At 38.4% G+C, this 23983-nt stretch overlaps 2 protein-coding genes across 5 annotated transcripts; one reads left to right on the top strand and one right to left on the bottom strand.

Annotated features, from left to right (window-relative positions):
* Window positions 1-512: 512 nt before the first annotated feature.
* Window positions 513-11379, top strand: LOC123769361 (lysosomal protective protein). Of its 3 annotated transcripts, none has more exons than XM_069309900.1 (10): window positions 513-655; window positions 3724-3892; window positions 4054-4216; window positions 5652-5786; window positions 6098-6309; window positions 6534-6633; window positions 7390-7559; window positions 8834-8959; window positions 9397-9556; window positions 9838-11379. In XM_069309900.1, the coding sequence occupies exons 1-10, from the start codon at window positions 538-540 to the stop codon at window positions 10009-10011; spliced, it is 1527 nt and encodes a 508-aa protein (XP_069166001.1). In that variant the 5' UTR covers window positions 513-537; the 3' UTR covers window positions 10012-11379. The 3 variants fall into 3 exon arrangements, with proteins under 3 accessions (XP_069166001.1, XP_069166002.1, XP_069166000.1); XM_069309901.1 differs by lacking the exon at window positions 513-655 and adding an exon at window positions 836-954 and having other exon boundaries at window positions 9838-10147; XM_069309899.1 differs by lacking the exon at window positions 513-655 and adding an exon at window positions 2690-2888 and having other exon boundaries at window positions 9838-10147.
* LOC123769161 (alanine--glyoxylate aminotransferase 2, mitochondrial) lies at window positions 11219-23983 on the bottom strand. 2 transcript variants are annotated; one of them, XM_045760153.2, is made up of 12 exons: window positions 23833-23983; window positions 21686-21756; window positions 21202-21386; window positions 19685-19808; window positions 19060-19248; window positions 17519-17716; window positions 16931-17023; window positions 16425-16646; window positions 15954-16030; window positions 12734-12905; window positions 12008-12109; window positions 11219-11450 (listed from the first exon to the last, which is right to left on the bottom strand). In XM_045760153.2, the coding sequence occupies exons 1-11, from the start codon at window positions 23873-23875 to the stop codon at window positions 12014-12016; spliced, it is 1470 nt and encodes a 489-aa protein (XP_045616109.1). In that variant the 5' UTR covers window positions 23876-23983; the 3' UTR covers window positions 11219-11450; window positions 12008-12013. The 2 variants fall into 2 exon arrangements, with proteins under 2 accessions (XP_045616109.1, XP_045616108.1); XM_045760152.2 differs by lacking the exon at window positions 11219-11450 and having other exon boundaries at window positions 11780-12109.

Below are 23983 nucleotides of genomic sequence, written 5' to 3'. Positions count from 1 at the left end.
GGCATAGGTAAAGGGAAATTTAGAAATGGGAAATTACAGTGAGAGTTATGAAAGCTGGCGAGCTGTCCGCCTTGCTGATACAAAGTGTGGGTGTTGAAGCTAAGCTTGTTCTCTATTGTCAGGGAGCTGTGAGTGTGTGTGAGGTTCTTCACATGTATTTCAGTATATATGGATGTCTATAGATTTTGTGCCTCATACGTGCCTCTAAGCTTGCTCTCTCTTGTCAGGGAGATAATTATTATCTAAGACAAATTTTCGCGATTACCCCCACCCATGATCATCCCTTCCCCCCCTCCCCACCACCGGTCCCTTACAGCCCCACCCAGGGACTCCCCAGCACCAGCCCTCCCCAGGGGCCCTTCCCCAGCGTCTCCCTGATCATTCTCTCCCTCTCCCCAAGTCTGACTCTCCCACCCCCTCAATTCTCTGGCCGGGAGACCCTCCCCCCGGGAATGAACCCCACTCTCCCCTCTCCCCGGGCTCGGCGCCCCCCTTAGGCCAGGAGCCCCCCCACCCCCAGTCCACTCCCCCCAGGCCATGCACCTCTCCCGGCCATGCCCTCCCCCACCCATCCCCTATCATGTCCCAGCACCTCCCCGGCCACTCAACAGTCAGGCGCCTCTGAGTCAAGATCCCAGTGGTCGGCACAGTACCGGTAAGCAATAGTCCTGTGTGTTATTACTTTCAAAATATTTAGTTATTATAGCCATATGTATAGTTACCAGCTTAATACGGCAACATGTTTTGCCCTGCACCCTGTGCATGCTTCCTAGCAACACTTGATCCTCGGGCAGTGCGAGACGTTTGGGCACGTTTCCTTAAACCTGAATTTAACCCGAGGGTCACTACTTCTCTAGTGGCCTTGATGAGGACGGCATATCTGTTGGGGTCTGGCCAGCTAGAAGTAAAAAGGAACCGTGGAGTTGGGCAACTGTTGTGGGGTGTATCTTCATGGTGAGCTGAAATTGAAATTGAAATAAGTTTATTGAGGTAAAATACACACAAAGGGATGAGGTAGCTCAAGCTATTCTCACCCCATTCAGTACAACGTGTTAATATATACATAGACACACATCACAAATAAACATATTGCCAAACATTCTGAGAGGTAAACATATACATTTCTTCCTTCACAAGGAGTATGTTATCAGACGTACACACAAATACTTTTATGACCTAGGTATACTGTATAGACAATTTGCAAGAGACATGCAGATAATTCAACAAAATATTACAATCTTGGTGCAAAATTCTTATATCTCTCAAGAATATCATCCAAATATTCTCTCAGACCCAAATGTCTGAGAGTATCCGAAACAAATCCGTTTTGTACTATAAATATATATATATATATATAATATATATATATATAATTATATGCGAACAAGCCTGAATGGTCCCCAGGACTATATACGACTGAAAACTCTTAATAATTAAAATTATATAAAAATAATTATATATATATAATATATATTTATGTATATAATTATATATATTATATAATAAATATATAATAAGGGTGGTAGGAGAAGAAAATATCAGTGTTCAGTGTGGATCCACAAGGTCTTCTCTGAGTACTCTTTATTTTTCTTCTCTGAGGCTATGGGTCCCTACACTTGCACAAGAGGTGGTACCCCTTCTAGGTTTAAAAAAAAATATATATATATATATAATATATAATAAAGTTTTTGTAATTATTTGTTTATTTATACAAGAGTTCTTACATTCTTATATAGCTACTAGCACGCATAGTGTTTCGGGCAATATAATATACAATGTAAAATAATATATAATGTACCTAATACAGTAGCCAGAACTGTGGCTATTTGGCTTAGTATGCAAGGCCCAATTTGCTTAACAGGCTGAGGGATTTTTATTTTCGAACATTACTTTCCCGAAATGGTTTATTCCAGTTAATATTATTATTATGTAACATGAATTACTGACTCTGTTATTAGTTACTGACTTCAGCACATGTTAGGTAATGCTAGGTAGTAGGTTAGATTAGGTTTGATAAAAATTTCTATGGTATTTATAACTCAAATTAAATAGTTACAAATTATATATATACTGTACATGTATACAGTAATACTGTATAATGGAAAGCTTTATTTACCTGAGGGCCACCTAACACTAGTGGCCTTGACGAGAACAGAAAGCCGACAGCTTGTCAAAGTTTCCCCATTAGCTCTGATGATCTTTTCCAATTGTATTTTAAAATTTAACAAAACTTTGGCATTTATGGCTTTGGCAGGTAGGCAGTTCCATGGGTTTATAACCATGTGGGTGAAAAAACATCTCCTGTTCTCAGTCCTAGACTGTGGCTTGTCGAGCTTGAAACCGTTGCTCCTTGTTTGTGTCACATCTGTCCTTTTGAAGAAATTGTCCATGACCTAACAGCTCAGTGGACAGCACTGGGGATTCATACTCCTAAGGGTTTGATCCCCCATGGAGGCGGAAACAAATGGGCAGATGAACAAAGATTTGTTTATTTGAAGCATCACGCTATTGGGATTTCTGTGTGAAATGGGCAGAGTTTCTTTCACCCTGATTTCCCTGTTCACTGAGCAGTAAATTGGTACCTGGGAGTTAGACAGCTGCTATGGGCTGCTTCCTGGGAATGTGTAACAAAAAGGAGGCTTGGTCGAGGATCGGGCCACAGGGATGCCAAGACCTAAAATCATCTCAAGATAACCTCGAGATAATGGATCAACATTCTTCGAAATTGTTCATTATGTTAAGTTTCAATGAGATCCACCCTGTCATGCTTGGCTTGCAGTGTTGTTTCTGGCCCTCGACTGTTCCTGATTCAAGAGTTGACTTGGCTCTGGAATGTGTTTTGTTGCCTAATGTTGCACTTTCTCCAGAGCAACTATGTCCTTTTGAAGGTGAGGTCACCGTGCTTGGATACAGTAATCCAAATGGGGTGCACCAGAGAATTATACAATTAAAATCACTTCCTTCTTTTCATTAGTCAAAGGTATGCTTGATTATTCCATGGGTTTGGTTAGCTTTCATGACTGCTGCTCCTACCTGTTGTGCAACTTTAAATGAGTAGTGGATTTTGACTCTAAGGTGCTTTTCTTCATTAATCTGCTGCAATGTAATGTTATTAACTTGTAGTTGTGCTGTGGGTTTGGAATTTTGGAGTAACATCTACCTGTGTTGACTTTCTAAATTGTTATATCTTGTACTGTACTGTATATTCTTATTCCATTACAGTATTGTTTATTTTTATTTATAAATTATAGAGTACTGTACTTACATTCCTGTAAAGCAATTACCACGCATAGCATTTCGGGCAGATCCTTAATCCTATTTTTTCCCTGGAATACTAAATGCCAAATCGTTTAACAACCAGTACCCATTCACCGCTGAATAAATAGGGGCTACAATTAAGGATTGGCGCCCAGTCAATCTTCCCAGGCCAAAGTGCACGCAAAGCGCCGGGCAAGTGCTTTACTACTGCACCACTGGGACTGCTTGTTCCTGTTCCTGATTGATTAGTTCTTCCTGAAAGCTTGTATTTGCATGTCTGCAACTTATTGTATAGTACAGTACTGTACGTACCTGTATATGTAATTCTTATTAATTTAAGAATGGCAGTGCTATCTGAATAATTTAAGAATGGCAGTGCTGTACAGTATAGCCTTGTTGGTTTAAGTTGTTTTATTATTACTATATATATTTACATATCCTGTACAATATTATTTTTATTTGCAGTGGTAAAGATGCATAAGCTTGTGGCTGTGGTGGCCTATTTGGCTATTGGAGCATTAGGAGCCCCTGCTGCTGATGAAATAACACATCTTCCAGGACTCAATCACATCATCCCTTTTCGTCATTATAGTGGATATTTGTCTGGGGCTGAGGGAAAGAACCTCCACTATTGGTAGGTATTTTGTGTAGGTTTATCAGGGATAATGTTTGCAATACATAATGAAAATGGGTTTTATTTTTATTACAGTGAAACCAGGCATCACATGGCCTCAAGATAGTTGTACCTGTACTGCTGTATAATGAATAGGTAATGCATGAATGGAAAAATTTCAGGTTTGTGGAGTCTTCACGCAGCCCTGCAGATGACCCTTTGGTTCTTTGGATGAATGGTGGCCCTGGATGCTCTTCAATGGAAGGTCTTCTGGCTGAATTAGGACCATACCGTGTCAATCCTGATGGGAAAACATTGAAGAAAAATATTTATGCATGGAACACTGTAAGTGACCATTGTCATTACTGCTTATTACAGAATGTTTGAAAATACCTTACTTTTCAGGTGTATTTGTTTTTGTTGTACAGTTTGAATTATTTTGGAAGAAAATTTGTTCAGGGTTTGGAAGGGTTCTCGCATTACAAGAGTGCTCTAAAGTACTGTACAGTACACTACTGTACTGTGAAAATATTGAAAAACTTCAGTCTGTTTCTTGAAAAGGTACTAGATGTATACTGTAGTAGGGTTAAGCTTGAATTTGAAATAAGCTTTTGATTCGGAACCTAGTCCTAGTCCCCATACTAAACAGTATGTAATGTTGGTTACTTTCAACCAATAGTGCCCACTATGTAGTTGTAACATTTCAAACATTAGTCCATCTGTGTATTTAAAAGCAATTTTGAGATTAACTAGTGGTTCTCTAGAGCCGGTGTACTACCTTGAGGTTACCTTGAGGTGCTTCCGGGGCTTAGCGTCCCCGCGGCCCGGTCGTCGACCAGGCCTCCTGGTTGCCGGACTGATCAACCAGGCTGTTGGACGCGGCTGCTCGCAGCCTGACGTATGAGTCACATCTTGGTTGACTCACTCACGTACTACTCACGATCATCCCTTAAATCCTCTTGTGAGAGTTCTTTAGTCTTATTCACGACATTTGTAAGTTGAATGTGATTCTCCTTTTCACTTGGCCTGCACTGATTACCCTTTGTTTTATTTAAAGAAACTCTGGGGGGACATCTTTTCAGTTATTCATAATACTGTACAGTATTAGCAACATTCTTCTCTATTGCTTATATTCATATTTATACTCATTTTGAGTATTTCCAATTTCAGTTATTTGCAGTTATGTTTTACTGTACTGTATTTAATAAAATTTTCTTTGATTAGGGTATTTTACAGTAATTGTGTCACACTTGTTCAGGTTTGTGTTCCAGTCTTAAAATATCTTTAGATCAAGGAAGATATTTTGCTAAAATAAGTTTTCTGTGTTCTATTTACAGTTATTAAAGAGAGTGAATTTTTCCCTGTTCTTTATTTGGTAAGTATGATTTGCTATAAATGCATAAAGGATCCAAGAATTTTTAGAAATCCTTGGATTTTTTAAAATCCCATAGTGACAATTACTACAGTACTTTAGTTCATTGGTGCTGTCAGTATTGTGATGCCGAGTATCTGTATCCCTGCATTAGGCAGCTAATTCACATTAAGCTGGAAATTTGTTTACCAAGGGTGACATTTTTTTAGCACTTGGATACAGTGCATGGACTTACAACAGGTACTGAATACAGGCTCTTATATAAGGAACCTGTACGAGTGAAGGTCTGTCATATATTTTTTACAGAGGTATTCTCACTTATTTTTAAATCTTGTTTCTTTTTATGAAATTTTATCCTTTACAGTATATGAAATTTTATCTGAAGTTTAATTAAACTGCTTTTGTCAGATGGCTAATGTGTTATTCCTGGAAGCTCCTGCCTGTGTTGGTTACTCATATGACTCCAACGGTGACTGCAGTACCGGAGATAATGAGACCTCACTTTCAAACTATCTTGCACTCAAAGACTTCTTCACAACCAAAGTAAGCATTATTTCCAATGTTAATACTAGATATTTGTAGGAACATGAAATAATGTTACATTTGATGAACTCTAGTGATGCACATTTTAATGGTTAGGATTGTTAAGAAAGGGAATGGATGGAAAACTCATGGAAAGTGACAAAGCTTTGTAGCAAATTCTTTTCAAAGTTATTTTGAAAGGCTGTGAAGACCTAATTATTTGTATATACTGTATATTAGAGAGATGTAAATTAAAATATGTTGCATAAGGTGGCATAAAAAATTATTTTTCAAATGCTTAATGTTTTTTTTCTTCCCCTCCCCCCACCAAGTTTCCAGAGTATCGCAAGAATGAGTTTTATATCACTGGAGAATCCTATGCAGGTGTATATGTACCTACATTGGCAGTACGAGTACTAGAGGGTCAAGAAGATTTCAACATTAATCTTCAAGGGTATGCTATTGGCAATGGTCTCTCCAGTTACAAGCTTAATGACGACTCTATTATCTTCTTCGCCTATTTCCATGGTCTCTTTGGTGAAGAGTAAGTATTTTAATAATTTTTTTTGTGATTTTGGGAATAAAAAGCAGAGACTTGGCATTGATGCTTGCAATTAGTTATGAATGTAATGGCCTTTAGTAGTCAATACAGTACTCTCATGATACAAAATCTTGTTTAATGGCTTTTGAATGGGGCACGGTTAATCTGCAATCTCTAGATGGACATTAATATTCCTAGAATATTAAGTGTATTATTATGCTTTTTAGTTTGTGGGTACGTCTTGTGACTCATTGCTGTGAGGGAGGACGTGTTTCAAAAGATGGATGTAACTTCTACCAGACACATTGGCCACTGTGTTCTAAAGCAGTAAGTGGTGATTTAATGCCAAATAAAACACACAAGAACCTTGGCAATCTACCTAACCTATTTAGGTCAACATCCATTTTTCAACAAAATGTTGAAAAACATAATGCCACTTAAAACTTTGAGAGGCTAGACCAAAGCACTGAAATTCGACCTCTGCATCAACTACTAGGCTAGTGTCGAGTAGGACGACAAGAGACAAGTAAGAGTGGGTATGAGAGAGGGCAGTAATGGGATGGGTGTGGGTTGGATTGGTTAGGATAAGAGTACTCGCATAATTTTCTTTCTGCAATTGAGCTTTGGCATCTTGGTTCTACATTTCAGCATTCAATAAAACTGTTAAATAGGTTCCAAAGCCTATTGGGTTATTATACTGTACCTATATTTGAAGCTGTATGGAGTCTGCTACCATTTCATTTTAAAGTGCATTCCATTTGTTCATTACTGTGACTGACACACCCACTTAATTACCTCACATTGTGACCCAACACACAACCACCCCCACACTCCACTTATCTTGGCATTCTTGGGCTTAAACATTTGTGGGGATATCAAGAGCATATTCTGTACAAATAGCAAAAGCCTGTCATATACCCTAGATATTTTATGCAGTACTACTATATTCATTTAATATTAGAAATTGCACTATTTCCAGCAGTAATGCAAAATATAATATTGCTATATCTGGTACTTTGCAATGTATAGTACCTCAATTCCAAAAATAAACATGATAATGAGCATTGCAAAATTTATTGACAGGTCAACAAAGCATCAGACATTATCTATAACGAGGGCCTCAACATGTACAACTTGTATGATAATTGTCCCACTGCTACTGGAGGAAATTTCTCTAGATATGAAGCTGATCTCTCGAACATTTTGAGAAGACATAAATACCATTCTAAAATGTTGCTACAGACAAAGAAGAGGTGAGATGGTTGGTTTTGTCATTGAAGAATTTCATAAATTTTAAAATGCAAAATTGTGAATTGAAGTATAAGAATACCAAAAAAAAAAAAGCGGAAATTATCTTTTAATAAATCTTGACTTCAATTGAAAGTAAAGATTCCCAGTTGCTAAATTACCTTTTAGAGCAGTGTTATGGGAGTAGTAAAAGATAATTATTTAATTGGTAGCATTGGTACTTGCTTACCTGTTACCAATTTCTCATTTTTGTCTTTATTATTTGTCCCAACTTTCGACTAACAAGCAAGGCTTTTAAAGCATTAACTCATTAAGCCCTTCTCACTAAGGTAATATGTCATAGATCTTCATATTCCCAGAAAATGCTAATATGTCCATATCTTCTGTAATGTCTTTTTTTCTCTCTCTCCCAAAAGGTAATTTATCTGCCTAATATTTGTAGTTTGTCTATTCACCTAAATTTTATAACATAATAAATTTTCTAGTAGTCATTTCATATGGCTATACAGTACTGTACCTGCTCAATAGATTATACAGTATTTTATTCCTATGCAGCAACCTTATCACCCTACAAAATCTTGCATGTTCATTTTTAATTTTTATTTCATACAAGCTATTAATTTTTTACTTTTGCATTGGAGGCATAGTTTTGCAATCTATAATGGAAGCAATGTATCAGCCTGTACACAGTCCACAACCTTAACCCACATTTGAAGCTTTCAGAACACAAGTCTTCTTCATATGTATACATCTCCATTTAACTAATGCTATATTGTTTATTTTAACATGAATATGAAAATAATACAAAAAAACTAATGAAAAAGATTGTGTAAACCATATTTTATTACTCTATAAGAGACATTGTCTTGTGTTAACAAACCTCTCTTAGGGGCTAGGTTTCTCACTTTATGCACAAGGTCTCTGTGTCTAGTTTTACCATTCTGGTAGCAGATGATAATATTAATTCAACTAGAGAAAATTATAAAGGAACATGTACTGCCTCTGGTTTATACACAGTGGTGCTTTTCATTTGTTGAATGGTAAAATATATTTGGTTCTGAATAATTTAAAAATATTGAAATTGTATTGGTAATTTTATGGATCTAGATTCACAGGATATAATGGAATATTTTTTCTTTAATACTTTACTGTAATTATAGCTCATTATTTCCCATTTAAGCAGATTTGCTGCTAGTGTTTTTCCATTAAACACAGTCATTCTCTGAATACATAAATTTTATCCTTGCATAATATATCCCTACTTTTTTTGTATTTTTAGGCTTAGCACCTTCACTTTGGATCCACCTTGCACAAATGGCACAAACCTCTTGATGTACATGAATAATCCAGAGGTCCGCAAAGCTATCCACATTCCAGAGAGTGTTCAGAAATTTGAGCTTTGCAGGTAAGTGCATAGTCACCTGCAGAAGTTTACATAGATAATTATAGCATCTCTAAACTGACAAATTTGTTTCCTGAAAAGGTTGACCAGAGCCAATTGTTTCCTCAAATTTAATGTTGCAATATGATTATTAATTGTATAAAAGCCAAACATTTTGATCCTGGATAAAGTAAAAAGCTCCAGTCACGATTAAAGTACTCCAAATAAATTCAAGTTCAGTGTATTTCTTTATTTTTCTTAGTAACAATTAAAATTCCTCCCATAATTCAATTTGAATAAGGGAAGAGAAGGGAACTATGAGGATAAAGCACAAAGCCATTATGACTATATAGCACTTGGAAAGGATCAGGATAAGGATTTGGGATGGGACGGGGGTAAAGGTATGGTGCTCATCAACTTGGACTTGTCTGAATAAGTCCTCTTTTATTTTTAACTTTTAGTGATGAGGTAAATGCCAACTACAAGCGGGAATATGACACAATGAAGCCACAGTATGAGTATTTGACAACACGGGTGCGTGGTCTTGTCTACAATGGAGATATTGACATGGCCTGTAACTTCTTGGGGGATGAATGGTTTGTGGAAAGTCTTGGGTTAAAGGTAAGTTACTATTTTTCCCAATAATGGATCGTTGATAAAATATATATTTAATTCACTTGAATAATTTTCTAAGAAGTTCTATCTGCTGATTTTCTCATCACATAACTACAATGGTAACACTTAAACTGAGAAACAATATTAAAGACAGCAGCAGGAAGTCCTAGGAATGACCACCCACTACTTGATCTTGGTGTTTTAGAATGTTAATTGTTGTTGCTTTAAAGTCTGATATAATTAAAAGTGTTGCTTGTTTGCTTTTTAAATCTATCCTCTTCTATTAGGTACTGGAACAGAGGAAGATGTGGCATCAGGGAGGACAAGTTGGAGGCTTTGTGAAGCGTTTCCAAAACCTTGACTTGTTGACAATCCGTGGTGCTGGACACATGGTTCCCGAAGACAAGCCAGCACCTGCCCTAAAAATGATCACTTCATTCCTTTTCAAGAAACCTTACTAGCATCATTAAAAAATGAATATGGACTGGAGGAGAAGCTGAAAGATCATTGCTAAACTACAGTATGTGATAAAGTTGTGATATACTGTACAGTACTTTGTAATTTATACAATTGTATTTAGATTCAGGTTTGAATGTGACACTGATGTGATATCAAGGAAAATTAAATGTTTTAAGGGTGGAAATAACATTCTGATAGGACAGTGAAAAAGTCATGTAAAGGGGTCGAGTGAAAGTCGGTATATTTCAAGATTGAAGAGTTCATCAATTGTGTGTTCATATTGAATTATTGGATGATAGTAAGAGTGAATAATGCAGTGAATTTGAGAGAAGAATAAGAGGGTGACAAGTATGGTGAGTGAATGTGGGAATGGTGTGAACAGCACAAGAAATGGGGAAGTCAATATGAAATTAATTTGAGTAGGAGTGATTGATATATTTTTTGATAATTATGGTTCAGCATACAAAGTAGTGGGGCACTAATAGAGATGCTTTGCTGGAATGTGATGGTGATGCTCCAACATAATGCAGGTTTGTGCGGTTGATATGAAGTGCTTGAATATCTGAATTTAATCTTCACTACATTGCTCTTTTTTTTTTTTCCTCTTTCCTCCAGACTATAGCTTCTCCACCCGAGGAAACGGGGTGCTGGGAGTTAGTACAGTATTTAGGTTTTTGTGTATTATAATTTAATAAAATTTAAATGCCTAAATACTGTACAAGTATACACATGGTTGCACATTATTTAAAGTCTTTATGAAATAGAATTCAACTGTAGTGAAAAAGTCTTGATTTACAGTTAATTCCTGAGCCTACATGGTTATAAACAATGCAGTCCACATCTGTACTTTAAATGTATTAAGTCTAAACATTTAAACTTGGTTTACATGTCAATGCAATTTCTAGATAATCTCTTTGCAAATTGAGGCTCACCTATATTATATTCGGTAAACATTTTTACCCCAGACTAATTTACGAAGTGTTGAACTTATTTTTCAAAATATCTTTTCTTTGAATGTAGTGAGACAATAAGATCCTTAAAGAAAATCTGGTGCCACCTATGTAGTTTAAATTATACTGTGTGGTGCAGGCATGTACATGTACTGTGTATTGTCCAGGAACAATGAACCACTTAATTCTAGGAGTGGACTGTGCAGATTTTCTTGCCATCAGTATTGGGTAGTTACATATTGGGTAATTTAAATACAAATTATATATATTTTTGTTCTATATATTTTAAATATATATTTTCAGTACAGTATACAGTACTGATTAGAGAATTATTCATTATTAAAGTCATATATTGTGCATACATAATGAATTAAGATTAGAGTAAATTTAGTTAGTCCAAATAAATATACTGTAATGCAATTTTTTTCTCTCGCCTTTTCTTCTAACCCAGTATAGCTGGGAATGGCATTAAGCTTCAAGAGTATGGGTGTCTGAATGGTAAATTTTTGCCCTTTATTCAGCCAGTTCATTGGAGTTGATACCCAGATGACTAAATGTCCAGTAAAACTAATTTGTTGCCAGTTTCTGAAAATTAAATGCAGCAAATTTTGGATGTATCTTGAGGAACCTAAACTGTTTAGTAGCCAGTAAGGCAGTTGCAGTGTGACCCTAACTACTGGATCACAGACCATTGGGTAAGCATTGCCCTGGCTGTGTTGAATCACAGGGTCCATGGCCCTTAATCACGCTTCCATTCGGTTCTCTTTTAATTTCATAAATTATTTAATCCATGTCATAAATGAAAATTGAAACAAAAAAATTTGCTGCATGTTTTTTTTTTATATTTTAGTAATACTATATATCTGCTATAAAAAAAATACGTTAGTGTATATAATTTAGGGCAAAAACATTAGCAGGAGGCTTTTTCCATTATAATACTGTCCCAGTACTACTGTAGAAACTTGCCACTTGAGGGATAATACAGTTTTTAAAAATTTGCAGTGGGAAGCAAATCCACAGTATCAGAGGTCAAAGCTGCACTTGGAGTTAGGACTTATTTGCAGATGGTATCCAATGCTTGCCGCAGCACAGCTAAAGCGAAGTCTGCATCAGCATGTGTAATACACATTGGAGGTTTAATCCTGAAGACCTGAAATAGACAAGATCTAATACAGTAGCTGAAAGGTCTTTTGTCCTGTACATTCTGTTATTTTTATCAGCTCCCAAATATTATTAGCTTTTGACATTGTAAAATTTTACCATTTAATACGGTACTCAAAATACAAACATGTATATCTAAAAGAGAAACCTTTTTTTAAATATAACAAATCAGTTAAATACGGCCATATTTTATGTACAAATTTAAACATCTATAATTTGGATTTGCTTAGGATGTTGGGACCGAGTTCACAGTTGGAGGCAACATGAGAAATAACGGAGGCCTTAGGAAAGCTATCGAGGATATTTAAAACAAAGTTCTATTGTTTTTCATTGTGAGTTGGGAAGCTTTTTCAGTTTTGCTAACTTTTGAGGCTGGGGACATAATAAGCTAGATATATTTAAATTATTTTGCAGACATGTCCATTTTGTAGTTGTCCATTATATTATAGATTTAAATTAAAATTTTGCCAAGTGAAATTAGTCCATAGGACATGGAAAATGCATCCTGGAGGCATCTCCAGTTGCAATGAATCCTTCACTGCAACAAATTGGTGTTGGTCACATATACAGTAGTTCATTGAATCGAGATTGTACTGTACTGTACTGTACTTACATTTCCATAATAGCCTCCTTTTCCCAAGAGGATACCCTGGTCCTTACAAAAGCCAAATATCTCCATCATGGTCTGCGGAGCAAGTGGAGTGCGCAGAGCTTCATCCTCCACCATCTCCACACCAATCATCAGGCCCTTACCACGTACATCTCCCACAACTGGATAATCTTCTCTGAAAATTATCAATAATGTTGACTAGTTATACTTTTTACTATCTTGATCATTCTCAAATAAAGTATATCTAAGTGATGAGGACTAAAGTCAAACGTGTAAACAGTTCTGAAATGTACTGTAAATTTGGCGCTGATAATAAGTTTTGTTGCTTTATAGTGTGTGATCCACATCCAAGCTTAATTATTTATCTTTTGTAAGTTTTATTGCAATAGTATACATGGGACTCTGGTACAGATTTTGGAAGGAGGGTGTTATTACCTAAATGTAATTACATTATAAGAGCTATGCTTGTGGTGTCCAGTCTTCCCTATGATCTTTGTCACATGATTTAAATTGCTGATAGTTTTGGCATCCACTACTGTACTATTACTACCACACTCAAATTGTGCCAATTTTCTGTGATCGTTCACAAAAAGGAGAACTTTATGGCATCTTTTTGGCAACTTTGCTTTTTAATTTCGAGTATGGAAACCCTTGTTCTAAACATTACAGGTTTTAAAAAGTATCTCCTTGTCAACTTTGCCAATTTCTGTTAAAATTTTACATGTGGTGATCACATGTCCTCTCTTCTATGTACTAGTAGGCACTATGGAGTTGCGGTCTGGAGTGGCCTCTCCAGGGCACAAAGCCAGGGTAGGTCAATATGGAGATGCCACCCAAGCAGCAGGTCCCCCCTTCTCCACGGCACAGAAAGTCTCCAAAGGAAAGGCAAACGCCAATACGATTGGTTCCAGTGCCATCGCACGAACTGTCAGAACGAGGTTAAAGGCAACAACGAACTGTCTCAGGGGCTCCAGCTCCAGAGTTAACCTCGAAGTTGGTAAAAAAAAGGCACAGGGACTCTATACCTGGAGACTGCCGTGGTCCGGGCCAAAGAAGAACCACCCCAGCAAGGGCAAGAGCGACCCTAGCCTCCCGAAACAGAGCTAGGGCCGCGTGAGCCCCAGGAGGTGGACTTCCGAGCCCCGCACTTACGGGTTCCAGACAGAGATCGTCACGGCCCCCTTTCACCCGAGGCCGGCTTCCTTCAAGACCAAGCAGAAGGAAGAGTAATAATTAGTAATTACAATAATTATTATTATAATTATTACTATAATAATATAACTAATAATTATTACTCTTCCTTCTGCTTCGGGTGAAAGGGTGCTGTGATGATCTCTGTCTGGGACCCGTAGGTGCGGGGCTCGGAAGTCCACCTCCTGGGGCTCGTATGGCCCAAGCTCTGCTTCTGGAAGCTGGGGTCGTTCTTGCCCTTGCTGGGGTGGTGGTTCTCCAGCCCTGCCGTGATCGGGGCCGGAGTACTTAGAGCTATGTATTAGCTCTTATATATTAATGTCTCTAGTCTTTCCTCAGAGTTTAATTTGTTTAGGTCTGGAAACCATTTGGTAGCTTTTCTTTGCATCTTTTCTATTTTGGTTATGCTTTTTAAATACAGAGACAACTGATGCATTCTAATTTCACTCTCTCAAATGTCACAATTTCTTTAGTATTTATCCATATACAATACTGCATTTTGACTCTTCTGAAATTTTTTATGTATGGGGGTGGAAGAAATGAGTAGGGAAGGTTATATACAGTAGATCATGTACAGTAGTATATAATTACAACTCTACACCTATAAAAGAGTGTCTGTCTGTTCATCCAAGGTCGCAGGCCAGACACTTGGGGGCTAGATTCTCCTAACTTTGCAGGGTAAATGGTCTGGGGAAGTATACATACATAAATATATATACAAATTACATCCTTATCAAAAACAGCCCGAAGCCGACGGAGAACCCTCTACAGCAGTCAAGCGTTGTATACATGTACACTTGCCCCAACGAAGGATGTAACCTTCAATGTAAGTACATAGGTATGACGTCGACCAAGCTGACGAGGCGTTTGACATGCCATCTTCAATCTGGTGCCCCTAGGAATCACATGAGACAAGCCCATGACATTACTTTAACAAGAGAAATGTTGAACAAGAATACCTGCATAATAGACAAAACCCAAGATGCAAGAAGATTACAAATTCTTGAGGCAATTCACATAAGAATAGAGCGACCTACCATGAACACCCAAATCACGGAACTATTTACTCTACCCACCATGAGAGTAAGGACAAGACAAGAACATATCGATGCCAACACAGAAGACAATGTCCAACATAATAGGCCACTGGATTAATCTTTGTGTTTAGATAGGAGATGCCTCGTATGGGCCAATAAGCCTTCTGCAGCCTCTATGTTTCACCTCACATTTATCCCTTATGTATCCCCTCATGTTTTCACCTTTATTGTACATAAATATATACTGTATACATACAGTATATGAGAGAGAGAGAGAGAGAGAGAGAGAGAGAGAGAGAGAGAGAGAGAGAGAGAGAGAGAGAGAGAGAGAGACAGAGACAGAGAGGAGAGAGGAGAGAGACAGAGAGAGAGAGACAGAGACAGAGAGAGAGACAGAGAGAGAGACAGAGACAGAGAGAGACAGAGACAGACAGAGAGAGACAGAGACAGACAGAGAGAGACAGAGACAGACAGACAGAGACAGACAGACAGACACAGACAGACAGACACACACAGACAGACACACACAGACAGAGACAGACACAGACAGAGACGGACACAGACAGAGACGGACACAGACAGAGACGGACACAGACAGAGACAGACAGAGAGAGACAGAGAGAGAGAGAGAGACAGACAGAGAGAGACAGACAGACAGACAGACAGACAGACAGACAGACAGACAGACAGACAGACAGACAGACAGACAGACAGACAGACAGACAGACAGACAGACAGAGAGAGAGAGAGAGAGAGAGAGAGAGAGAGAGAGAGAGAGAGACAGAGAGAGAGAGAGAGAGACAGAGAGAGAGACAGAGAGACAGAGAGAGAGAGACAGAGAGAGAGAGACAGAGAGAGAGAGACAGACAGACAGACAGACAGACAGACCTGGATACTGCCAGGTATGCCATCAAGTATACAATATGGTACGTGCACAAATTCACACATGTTATACTCTAGCTAATGTCGTGTTTAATTGTTGAATTAATATTTACCTGAGTTTAGCCAAACCTTGTAGGAAATATGTTCCAACCTCAAGGGCATTCTGTTGTGTCTTTTCTTCCTCAATAGTCTGCAACATAGTTTATAATTACCTATTTGTAGTAAGTTTACAAAGTACAGTAATGCATTGTATCAAACATTATCTTGGTTACAACACAAGCTGCATAACTATTACATTAGGATTATTTGCTGTATATTTCTAAAAGATCATTCCCTCCTTTGTAAACTGATATATATAACATTACAGTACAGTATTATATATATCAAAGTAGGATGCAACACTCTGCATGTGAGTTAGGTAACTAAATATTTTGTTTATTCAAATTTGTTCACATATATCTTAAAGTAATGAATAGAAAAACGTGAATGCCAAAAATATTTATGTACTTTACATTTAATATTATTTGTATTGGACGATAGTTAACGAAAAATAAATCTTGGCTGTGTACTGTACAGTACTGTACCTCTAAAACAGATAATCCAACTGCTGAGGCAATTGGATTACCACCAAATGTATTGAAGTGCAAGGCTTGTGACATGGTCTTGGCAACTGCAGGTGTGGTAACAACAGCAGCAAGAGGGAATCCATTGCCAATGCCTTTAGCCATGGTCACAATGTCAGGTACTACTCCATGTCCTTCAAAACCCCAGAAGTGCTCCCCTGTTCTGCCAAAGCCAGTCTGCACCTGAAGCATGGTCAATGCAAATATAATAGTATTAGTATAGGTAAAACAAATTATGCAAAATTTATACATAACTTAGGTTGAGTGCTCATTACATCAAATTATATCATTTATTCTTTACAAAATACTAAAACTCATTTTTTCAAACATTATTCTTTGTTGTTCTTTATATATACAAATATTTAGAATACAGCATATTTAAGTTTATTATTATAGAATTAATTTAAATCTAATTTGAACTATATAGCTTCATTCTTGTAGATAATGGAAAGCCTACAAAATCTTACCTCATCAGAAACGCACAATCCTCCATGTGAACGCACCAGATCAAAAGCTTTCTTCATGTAACCCAGGGGAAACTGAATTGTTCCTCCAACACCCTTACGATCCACAATTGGTTAATATTGTAATTTTGAAAATAAAGAAAGTTAATATGGCTATTGAAAGATGAATAACACAAAATTATGATGTACTATGATCATCATGATTAATGTTACTTTGCAGAATTGTTGACAAGTCTGTAGAAACCAAAGTGAAACAAGGTCTGACAAGGCAGGCAGTTTCACCTAGTTGCAGAGGTTTCCAATTCCAGATGAGAAAGCTCATTTTTGACCAAAAGTCAAATATAATCCTCTCTTATTTTGATGTTTTTTTTTGCATTATGGCTAATAATGGATTTAATTTACATAAAGACATAAGAATAAAAGGGGAAATGCAGAAGGCTTGTTGAACCATGTGAGGTAGCTCCTACTTATTCCAAACTATACTCATTACTTTTACCTTTCATTATTTCATTCTGTGCAACACTGTGCCTTGTTCATTAAGAAATTGCATTATAGCCAATAGTAAAATGACTAATGGCAAAATTGTCTCACCTGAATAGTCTCGGCAAAAAAAGCTGCAAGTTTTCCTTTTGGCAGAGAGTACGTGAGAATTTCTTCCAGCTGACCAACATACTTCTCTGCTGAGGAACATACTCCATCCACCAGCTCACTCTCCCTGGCTCGAACAGACTGCACAGGAGAGTCACGGTATCCACCCCATAGTCCTCCATAGGGATCGGGATTTGTTGCCTGTAATAGTTGTGCCTGGTATAATGCTATTATATTTTAAAGTACAGTGCAATGCAAGAAACGGAAATAATCTGTAACTGCACTTTAGTTCAACCATCACATTGTATTTTATTATATACAGTACAGTATTTCTACTTCAAAAATGTTGTAATTTTAACCACTACTGCATTATTTCAATTTCTTTATTATGCACTCCATACCCATCCCGTGGGTGGTGGTGGAAAGGGTTACAAATAGTATTTTTATTTGAATAAAAATGCCTTGTGTAGCTCAGGAGCCCTTTACTCAAAGTTTTGTCAAGGTCACTGGCTTTATCAAGAGTAACAAACAGACCTGACCTGCTATGAGGTCACCAGACCAAAAAAGCCCTGTTTATTGTTAAAAAATGCCCACCAGACAAGGACACTTAATTTATGTGAAGGCCTCTTCTGTAGCTCCTTGGGCTTACAGTGGTGCATCAATAGAGGCCAGCTTATCCTGAAAAGCAGAAAAGGCAGACTGGCTTACCCATGAGAGATGAACAGCAGGAGAGGGTGGTATGGAGCACCATACCACATAACAAAATGCACACAGGTGTGGCAAGACCAGAGGACAACTATCGAAGAATATGAAACCAAAAAGCCTCGTATTCCTCAGTGGGTTGGCGGGTTTATATACTAATAGGAGAAAAAGCATCTGTTTTCTGTCCTACATTAATTGTGGTTTAATGAGCTTGAAGATGTTTCCTTTGTATGCATTACATTTGACCTTTCAAAGAAGTGATCTGGATTAATATCCTCCAACTTGTTCAGTACAGTATTTAAAAAATTTGAATGAGATCGGTCCTGTTAAGTCTGGTTTGCAGTGTTGTTAGTCCTACGGCCCTCAACCACTCCTGGTTTGACAGTACTTAGCTCAGGCATGATTTTTGTCACTGCATTGAACTCTCTCTAAAACAGGTTTGTTTTTCTGAAGATGTCTGCCAGGTATAAGGGAATGGCAATACATTCCATGATTGGCTATGAATGAAAGTATTACCTCAAAAAGATTTTCGTTTTAGTGTTGAGCTCAGGGCAACACCATTGCAAAACGGCTATTAAGGCCACCACCATAGCCTAGTAACCAACCAGCAGGTATACTTTAGTCCTGAACATAGTCCACGACTAAAACTATCTGTGAATATTCACAGAGACACAGGGTACACCTTTCTGTATATATATTTATCTTCCTATAAAAAGGTACTAATTAATACATTTATCTTTAAGGTATGCTCAAAATGCTGTACAATATTAGTGGATTTATGAAAAATATAAACTAGCAGATAAACGCAGGTAATGAACCTACCAACAGTTACATAAACTTACGTGGTGAATACCAAAACCATTAGCAAAGTTGAATTTCCACGTTCCATGAGCAGTAAGCCCAGATGTATAAGGAGAGGCTCCATGATAGCAGTTTCTTAGTGACACTATGTCAAAATGTCCGGTGTACAGCCTGGCCATCATCATCGCTAGGTCATTGGCTTCAGACCCACTGTTTACAAAATAAACAACCTGCAAAATACAAGGAATGGTGCTAGCAACAGCACAATTACATGGTTTGTTGTGTATACAGCCGTGGCACAGTGGGGACGACCTTTACATGGTCCATGGGAGGACAGAAGCTGTATATGGAACAATGGATGATAGGAGCAGTACGTGGTATACAGTGGAGGAGCAGACGAGTTGTGGTACAGTAGAGGATCTGTGGTACAGTAGAGGAGCTGTGGTACAGTGGACGAGCTGTGATACAGTAGAAGAGCAGTGGTACAGTGGAGGAGCTGTGGTACAGTAGAGGAGCAAAGAGCTGTGGTACGTTGGATGATAGGGCCTGGATACAGTGGACAGGAACCAGAACATAATTTATGTGTATTTTCATTTGACTGAAATTTGTTAACACATGTTTCAGATACATAATCAAATGTTGAAACAAAAGGCAAGGCTTGCTCACATTTAGGTCTCCAGGAAGTGTCTGGACAAGTCGCTCCGCATATTCATGAATCTTTGGGTGTAGGTAGATGTTAGTCGTGTGCCAAAGTTTGTTCATCTGCTCTGTGGCTGCTGCTATTACTTTCCTGAAATGGAACCAATTGCGTTATTATTTCTCCTGTCTGCATATCACTTTGTAGTTGTCCACCAATCTTTGAAAGTTTGTGAATAAGAAGAAACCTTACAAAAAACTAACCAAGCTCATTGAATAATCAAATATTGTTTTTACCTAAATTTATTTGAGAGCCACCATCTCTCTAGTGGCCTCGATGGGGACAGGAAACCAGTGGCTTGTCAAAGGTTCCCATATTGTTCACAGATGTTTATTTTTCCAACAGAATTTTGAACTGAAGTAATGTTTTGCTTTTTACGTCTTTGGCGGGTAAGCGTTTCCATGATTTTATAACCCTATGGGTGAAAATCATATCTGTTTTCTGTCCTACATTGTGCCTTGTTGAGCTTGAAGCAGTTACCTCTTGTATGTGTTGCATTTATGGGTGTTTTTTACTCATAGGCTTATAAAAACGTGGAACCGCCTACCCGCCGACCGTAAAGGCCAAAATTCTGTTAGGTTTTAAAATACAACTGGAAAAGATCATCAGGGCAAATGGGGGAAGGGTCTTTTACACGCCGCCGGCTTCCTGTCTTCGTCGAGGACACTAGTATTAGTGACCCTCAGGTATATTTTACCTTTAATAGAAGCGGTCTGGATTAATATCCTCCAACTTTAGTATTTTATGTCTTAATGCTAATCGTTTATGTTTGGTTAGCAGTGTTGTTAGTCCAGTGGCCCTCAGCCGTTCCTAGTATAAGAGCAGACTTAGTTCTGGGATGATTTTTGTCGCTCTGCGTTGAACTGTGTCCAAAGCAGGTATGTTATTCAGTCTCCCCCCGCCCTCGGCCTCCTTTCACCTCTCCACCTTTCTTTCCCCTTTCTCATTCCCTCTCTTCAAACATCCCCCCCTTCTCCCTTCTTCATTCAACTCCCTCTCTTTTTTCCCCTCATAAAAATTATATAACGGAGCAGTGAAATAAGTCTACGGTTAACACAATCAATATTTCATATTAGCTATTTTGATCTAACTTCATGAAAATCGCTCGAGGGTTGAGGATGTGGTTAGATATTAATATTTCTTAAAGTACGGCACTGGAGCATACCCTAACTTACCTATGACACTCCCATACCACACATGTTTCTTGTGTGAAAGTTTGGTGAAGCCAGACAATTTGGCTAGGCCAAATTGTCTGGCTTCAAAATTTAGAGACAAACATCCTATTTGTATATCAAATAACCTCTACAGTACAGTATAATCTAAAACTTTAAAATCTTGTATATGGAAGTGGAGCTGCCCCAGATTTATATATGGCTTCGTACCAACATACTTGTATTTTAACCATATTAATCATTATAATATTTGTGCCAATTATTCCTAAACATGCAGGTGACATATATGCCAGTTCACGTGAACATATACTTACGGGTGACAGTGGCCAAGGCTGACAGTGACAATTCCACCGCAGAGATCCAGGTACCTCTTGCCAGTGTGGTCAAAGAGCCACTGCATGTAGCCGTTGTGTATAAGGAGAGGCTGTGAGAAGTGTGTGACGAGGGCGGGGCTGAGCTTGTCTCTCCTCACCGCCCGTAATGCATCATAATCGGGGCCCTGCACGCCCCAGACAACCCATTAACTTACAATTGTAATGTCTAAATTATACATTAATATATAGATAAAAAGTTAATAATCAATAAATATGAAAATAAAGTGCAAAATAATTTAAACAAATAACTGCAAGGCATATTGGTATGGTAAATTGGCATTTAATCATATAAAAAGAGGTTGGCGTTTAGTCCTGGAGTGTTTGGCCGAGACGGCAACAAAGTGTGCACCAGCATACTAGCTAACATGACAGATTGAGAGCATCAACACCTGGGCTGAGTAACATGGATGGATATGTGGCTCACTTTATAGGGTGGAGGCTGGTACTGGCACGGCGGCATCTGCGGTGCCTGCGTCGACGCCAGCCGCAGCAGCTCTGATGGAAACAATTATTAGGTAACTCAATAAATACCAATTAGTTCAGGCAGCAGTAGCTACGCCTGGCCAGCTGTTGACTCTCAGATGTCACCATTATTTGTCAAAGGCTCCCCCGCCCCCCCCTCCCCATTTCTCCTAATTTTTCCCCGTGGACTTTGAAATGCAGAATTATCTTGGGGCTTTGGTGGGTGGGCAGTTCCATGGGTTTACACATCAGAAGATGGAGAAACGATGATTTTGATTGTTGCCGCCGGAGGCGGCTAGTTTATTGTGCACCCCCGTATTCATCCTGTGAGCGGTAGCGCAAAAGAATTACAGACGGCACAAAAGGTTTTTCTCAGACCTCAATAGAAATTGTTTATTTGTTGTGTCCGTCACCCTCCGTCACTATGAGATGGAGTGCGAAAAAATACGTGAATTTAGAGACAATTCTATAACCAATGTTCCAGCGATGTGTCAATATTTAATTCAAAATGATCTGCTACCAGAAATTTTAGCCAAATATCCCCAGTTTGCTAACTGTAGGTAGTAACTGAGTGATTGTAACCTATCCACCGCTGCCCACTGGATGGGGGGCGGTGTGCAGTACAAACATATCAATTGTGACACTAGCTCTCCACATATGTCAGTTGCTTAATTTAGAACCTGTACTTGAGGTCGACCTCGAACCCATTGTTGATGTGACAACTTATATTGAATTTTGTAACTAGCTCATCAAGATTGTAACTTGCTTAACTAAATGAATTGTGGGGTTCAGTCCCTGAGCCCATTATGTGCCTCTGTAACCCTTTCCACTACCGCCCACAAGATGGGTATGGGGTGCATAATAAATGAACTAAACTAAAAAAAAACGTCATTGGATAGGAGAATAGGTTTTTTATTCAAAATCTTTTTAGAACTTAATATCTGGGAGATAGTGGCCTTGTTTTCTAAATGTTGCCCTTTACTTTACTTTACTTTAATCTAATCTAATCTAATTATATTGCCGGGTTCGGCGGAGAGCCCCCCCCCCTTCACAATGTATATTTACACAAGTTTATATCAATAACTTGGAGATGAATAACTCAAGACGGAGTGTTTGGCACCAACAAGCACTACTAAGTCCATGTTGGTTACGTAAACCTCACCACCATCACTTTACTCCAGCCATCTTGCGAACACCCCCCCCCCCCGCTTTGTTTACTCCAAACCTCACCTTAATTACTTTAGGTGCTACTTGAAGATAATAATTAACCTCGCCTTAATCATTGACTCGCCCTTAGTTAAGGGCGAGTCCACTTAAGTTGGACTTAAGTGAGTGACTAGTAACTTTAGTCATTATGTACCCCATATCCATCCCGTGGCCGGCGGTGGAATGGGTTAGAGGAACAGGGGGTTATCTTCAAATGATTTCGGGGCTTAGCGTGTCCGCGGCCCGGTCCTCGACCAGGCCTCCTTTTTGTGACCCCCAGGAAGCAGCCCGTAGCAGCTGTCTAACGCCGAGGTACCTATTTACGGCTAAGTAACAGAGGCATCAGGGGAAAAGAAACTTTTTGCCCATTTGTCTGCGCCTCCACCAGGGAACGAACCCGGAACCTCAGGACTACGAATCCGAAGCGCTGTCCACTCAGCTGTCAGGCGCCTTCGGGTTCGAGAAATCTTCACTTGAAATTCCATCTTTCATCATATACGGTAATTTTTATATCTTTTTTTTAACGGCAGTTCAAATAAGATATAAAACAATTATTAGTGGCATTTGTATTTGTCATAATTGTTAGCAGCATATTGCTGTGTATACTTAAGCTTATTAATAAAAAACGAAAAGTTTACGAATGTATTTCTTACCCTGTGGACAGGGTAAATATATACTTTTTTAATCATTAGTCCATTTTTTCATACAACCCCTACCGCCAACAACCAAAAAAAAAAACAAATTGCGAGTGACAGTCATGACGCGCCGTACGTTAACTATCATTGATATATCACTCATTATTATGTTAGGTGACAACAATGGGTTCGAGATCGATGGGTATGGGGAGCGTAATAAATGAAAACTGTTAGGTGACACGTATATATAATACAAGTATTAACTTACGGTTGGGAAGGGAGAAGGTAGAGCGGAGTGGAAGTACCCACATGATAGCAGCTTGGCACCCTCGGCACCACTACAAGGCGGCACCACACAAACATGTTGACGTCACCTGCAACATCTCTCAAGGCCGTGTTAACATTGCTAAAATGGCTAG

This window comes from Procambarus clarkii, chromosome 66, assembly GCF_040958095.1.
Source record: "Procambarus clarkii isolate CNS0578487 chromosome 66, FALCON_Pclarkii_2.0, whole genome shotgun sequence".
Lineage (NCBI taxonomy): Eukaryota > Metazoa > Arthropoda > Malacostraca > Decapoda > Cambaridae > Procambarus > Procambarus clarkii.
Note: the sequence above shows the minus strand (reverse complement) of the source record. Positions and strands in the feature narration are given on the sequence as shown.

Excerpts from the sequence above, each read along its gene's own strand:
- LOC123769361 (XM_069309899.1), top strand. The coding sequence starts at position 2,705 with ATGGATCAACATTCTTCGAAATTGTTCATTATGTTAAGTTTCAATGAG. Across the intron at positions 2,889-3,723 it reads GCAACTATGTCCTTTTGAAG|TGGTAAAGATGCATAAGCTT; the intron begins GTGAGGTCACCG and ends TTTTATTTGCAG. Across the intron at positions 8,960-9,396 it reads CAGAAATTTGAGCTTTGCAG|TGATGAGGTAAATGCCAACT; the intron begins GTAAGTGCATAG and ends TTTAACTTTTAG.
- LOC123769161 (XM_045760153.2), bottom strand. The coding sequence starts at position 23,875 with ATGTGGGTACTTCCACTCCGCTCTACCTTCTCCCTTCCCAACC. Across the intron at positions 17,024-17,518 it reads TTTTTGCCGAGACTATTCAG|GGTGTTGGAGGAACAATTCA; the intron begins GTGAGACAATTT and ends GTGGATCGTAAG. Across the intron at positions 12,110-12,733 it reads AAGGAGGCTATTATGGAAAT|GTCTTCAGGATTAAACCTCC; the intron begins GTAAGTACAGTA and ends TGTCTATTTCAG.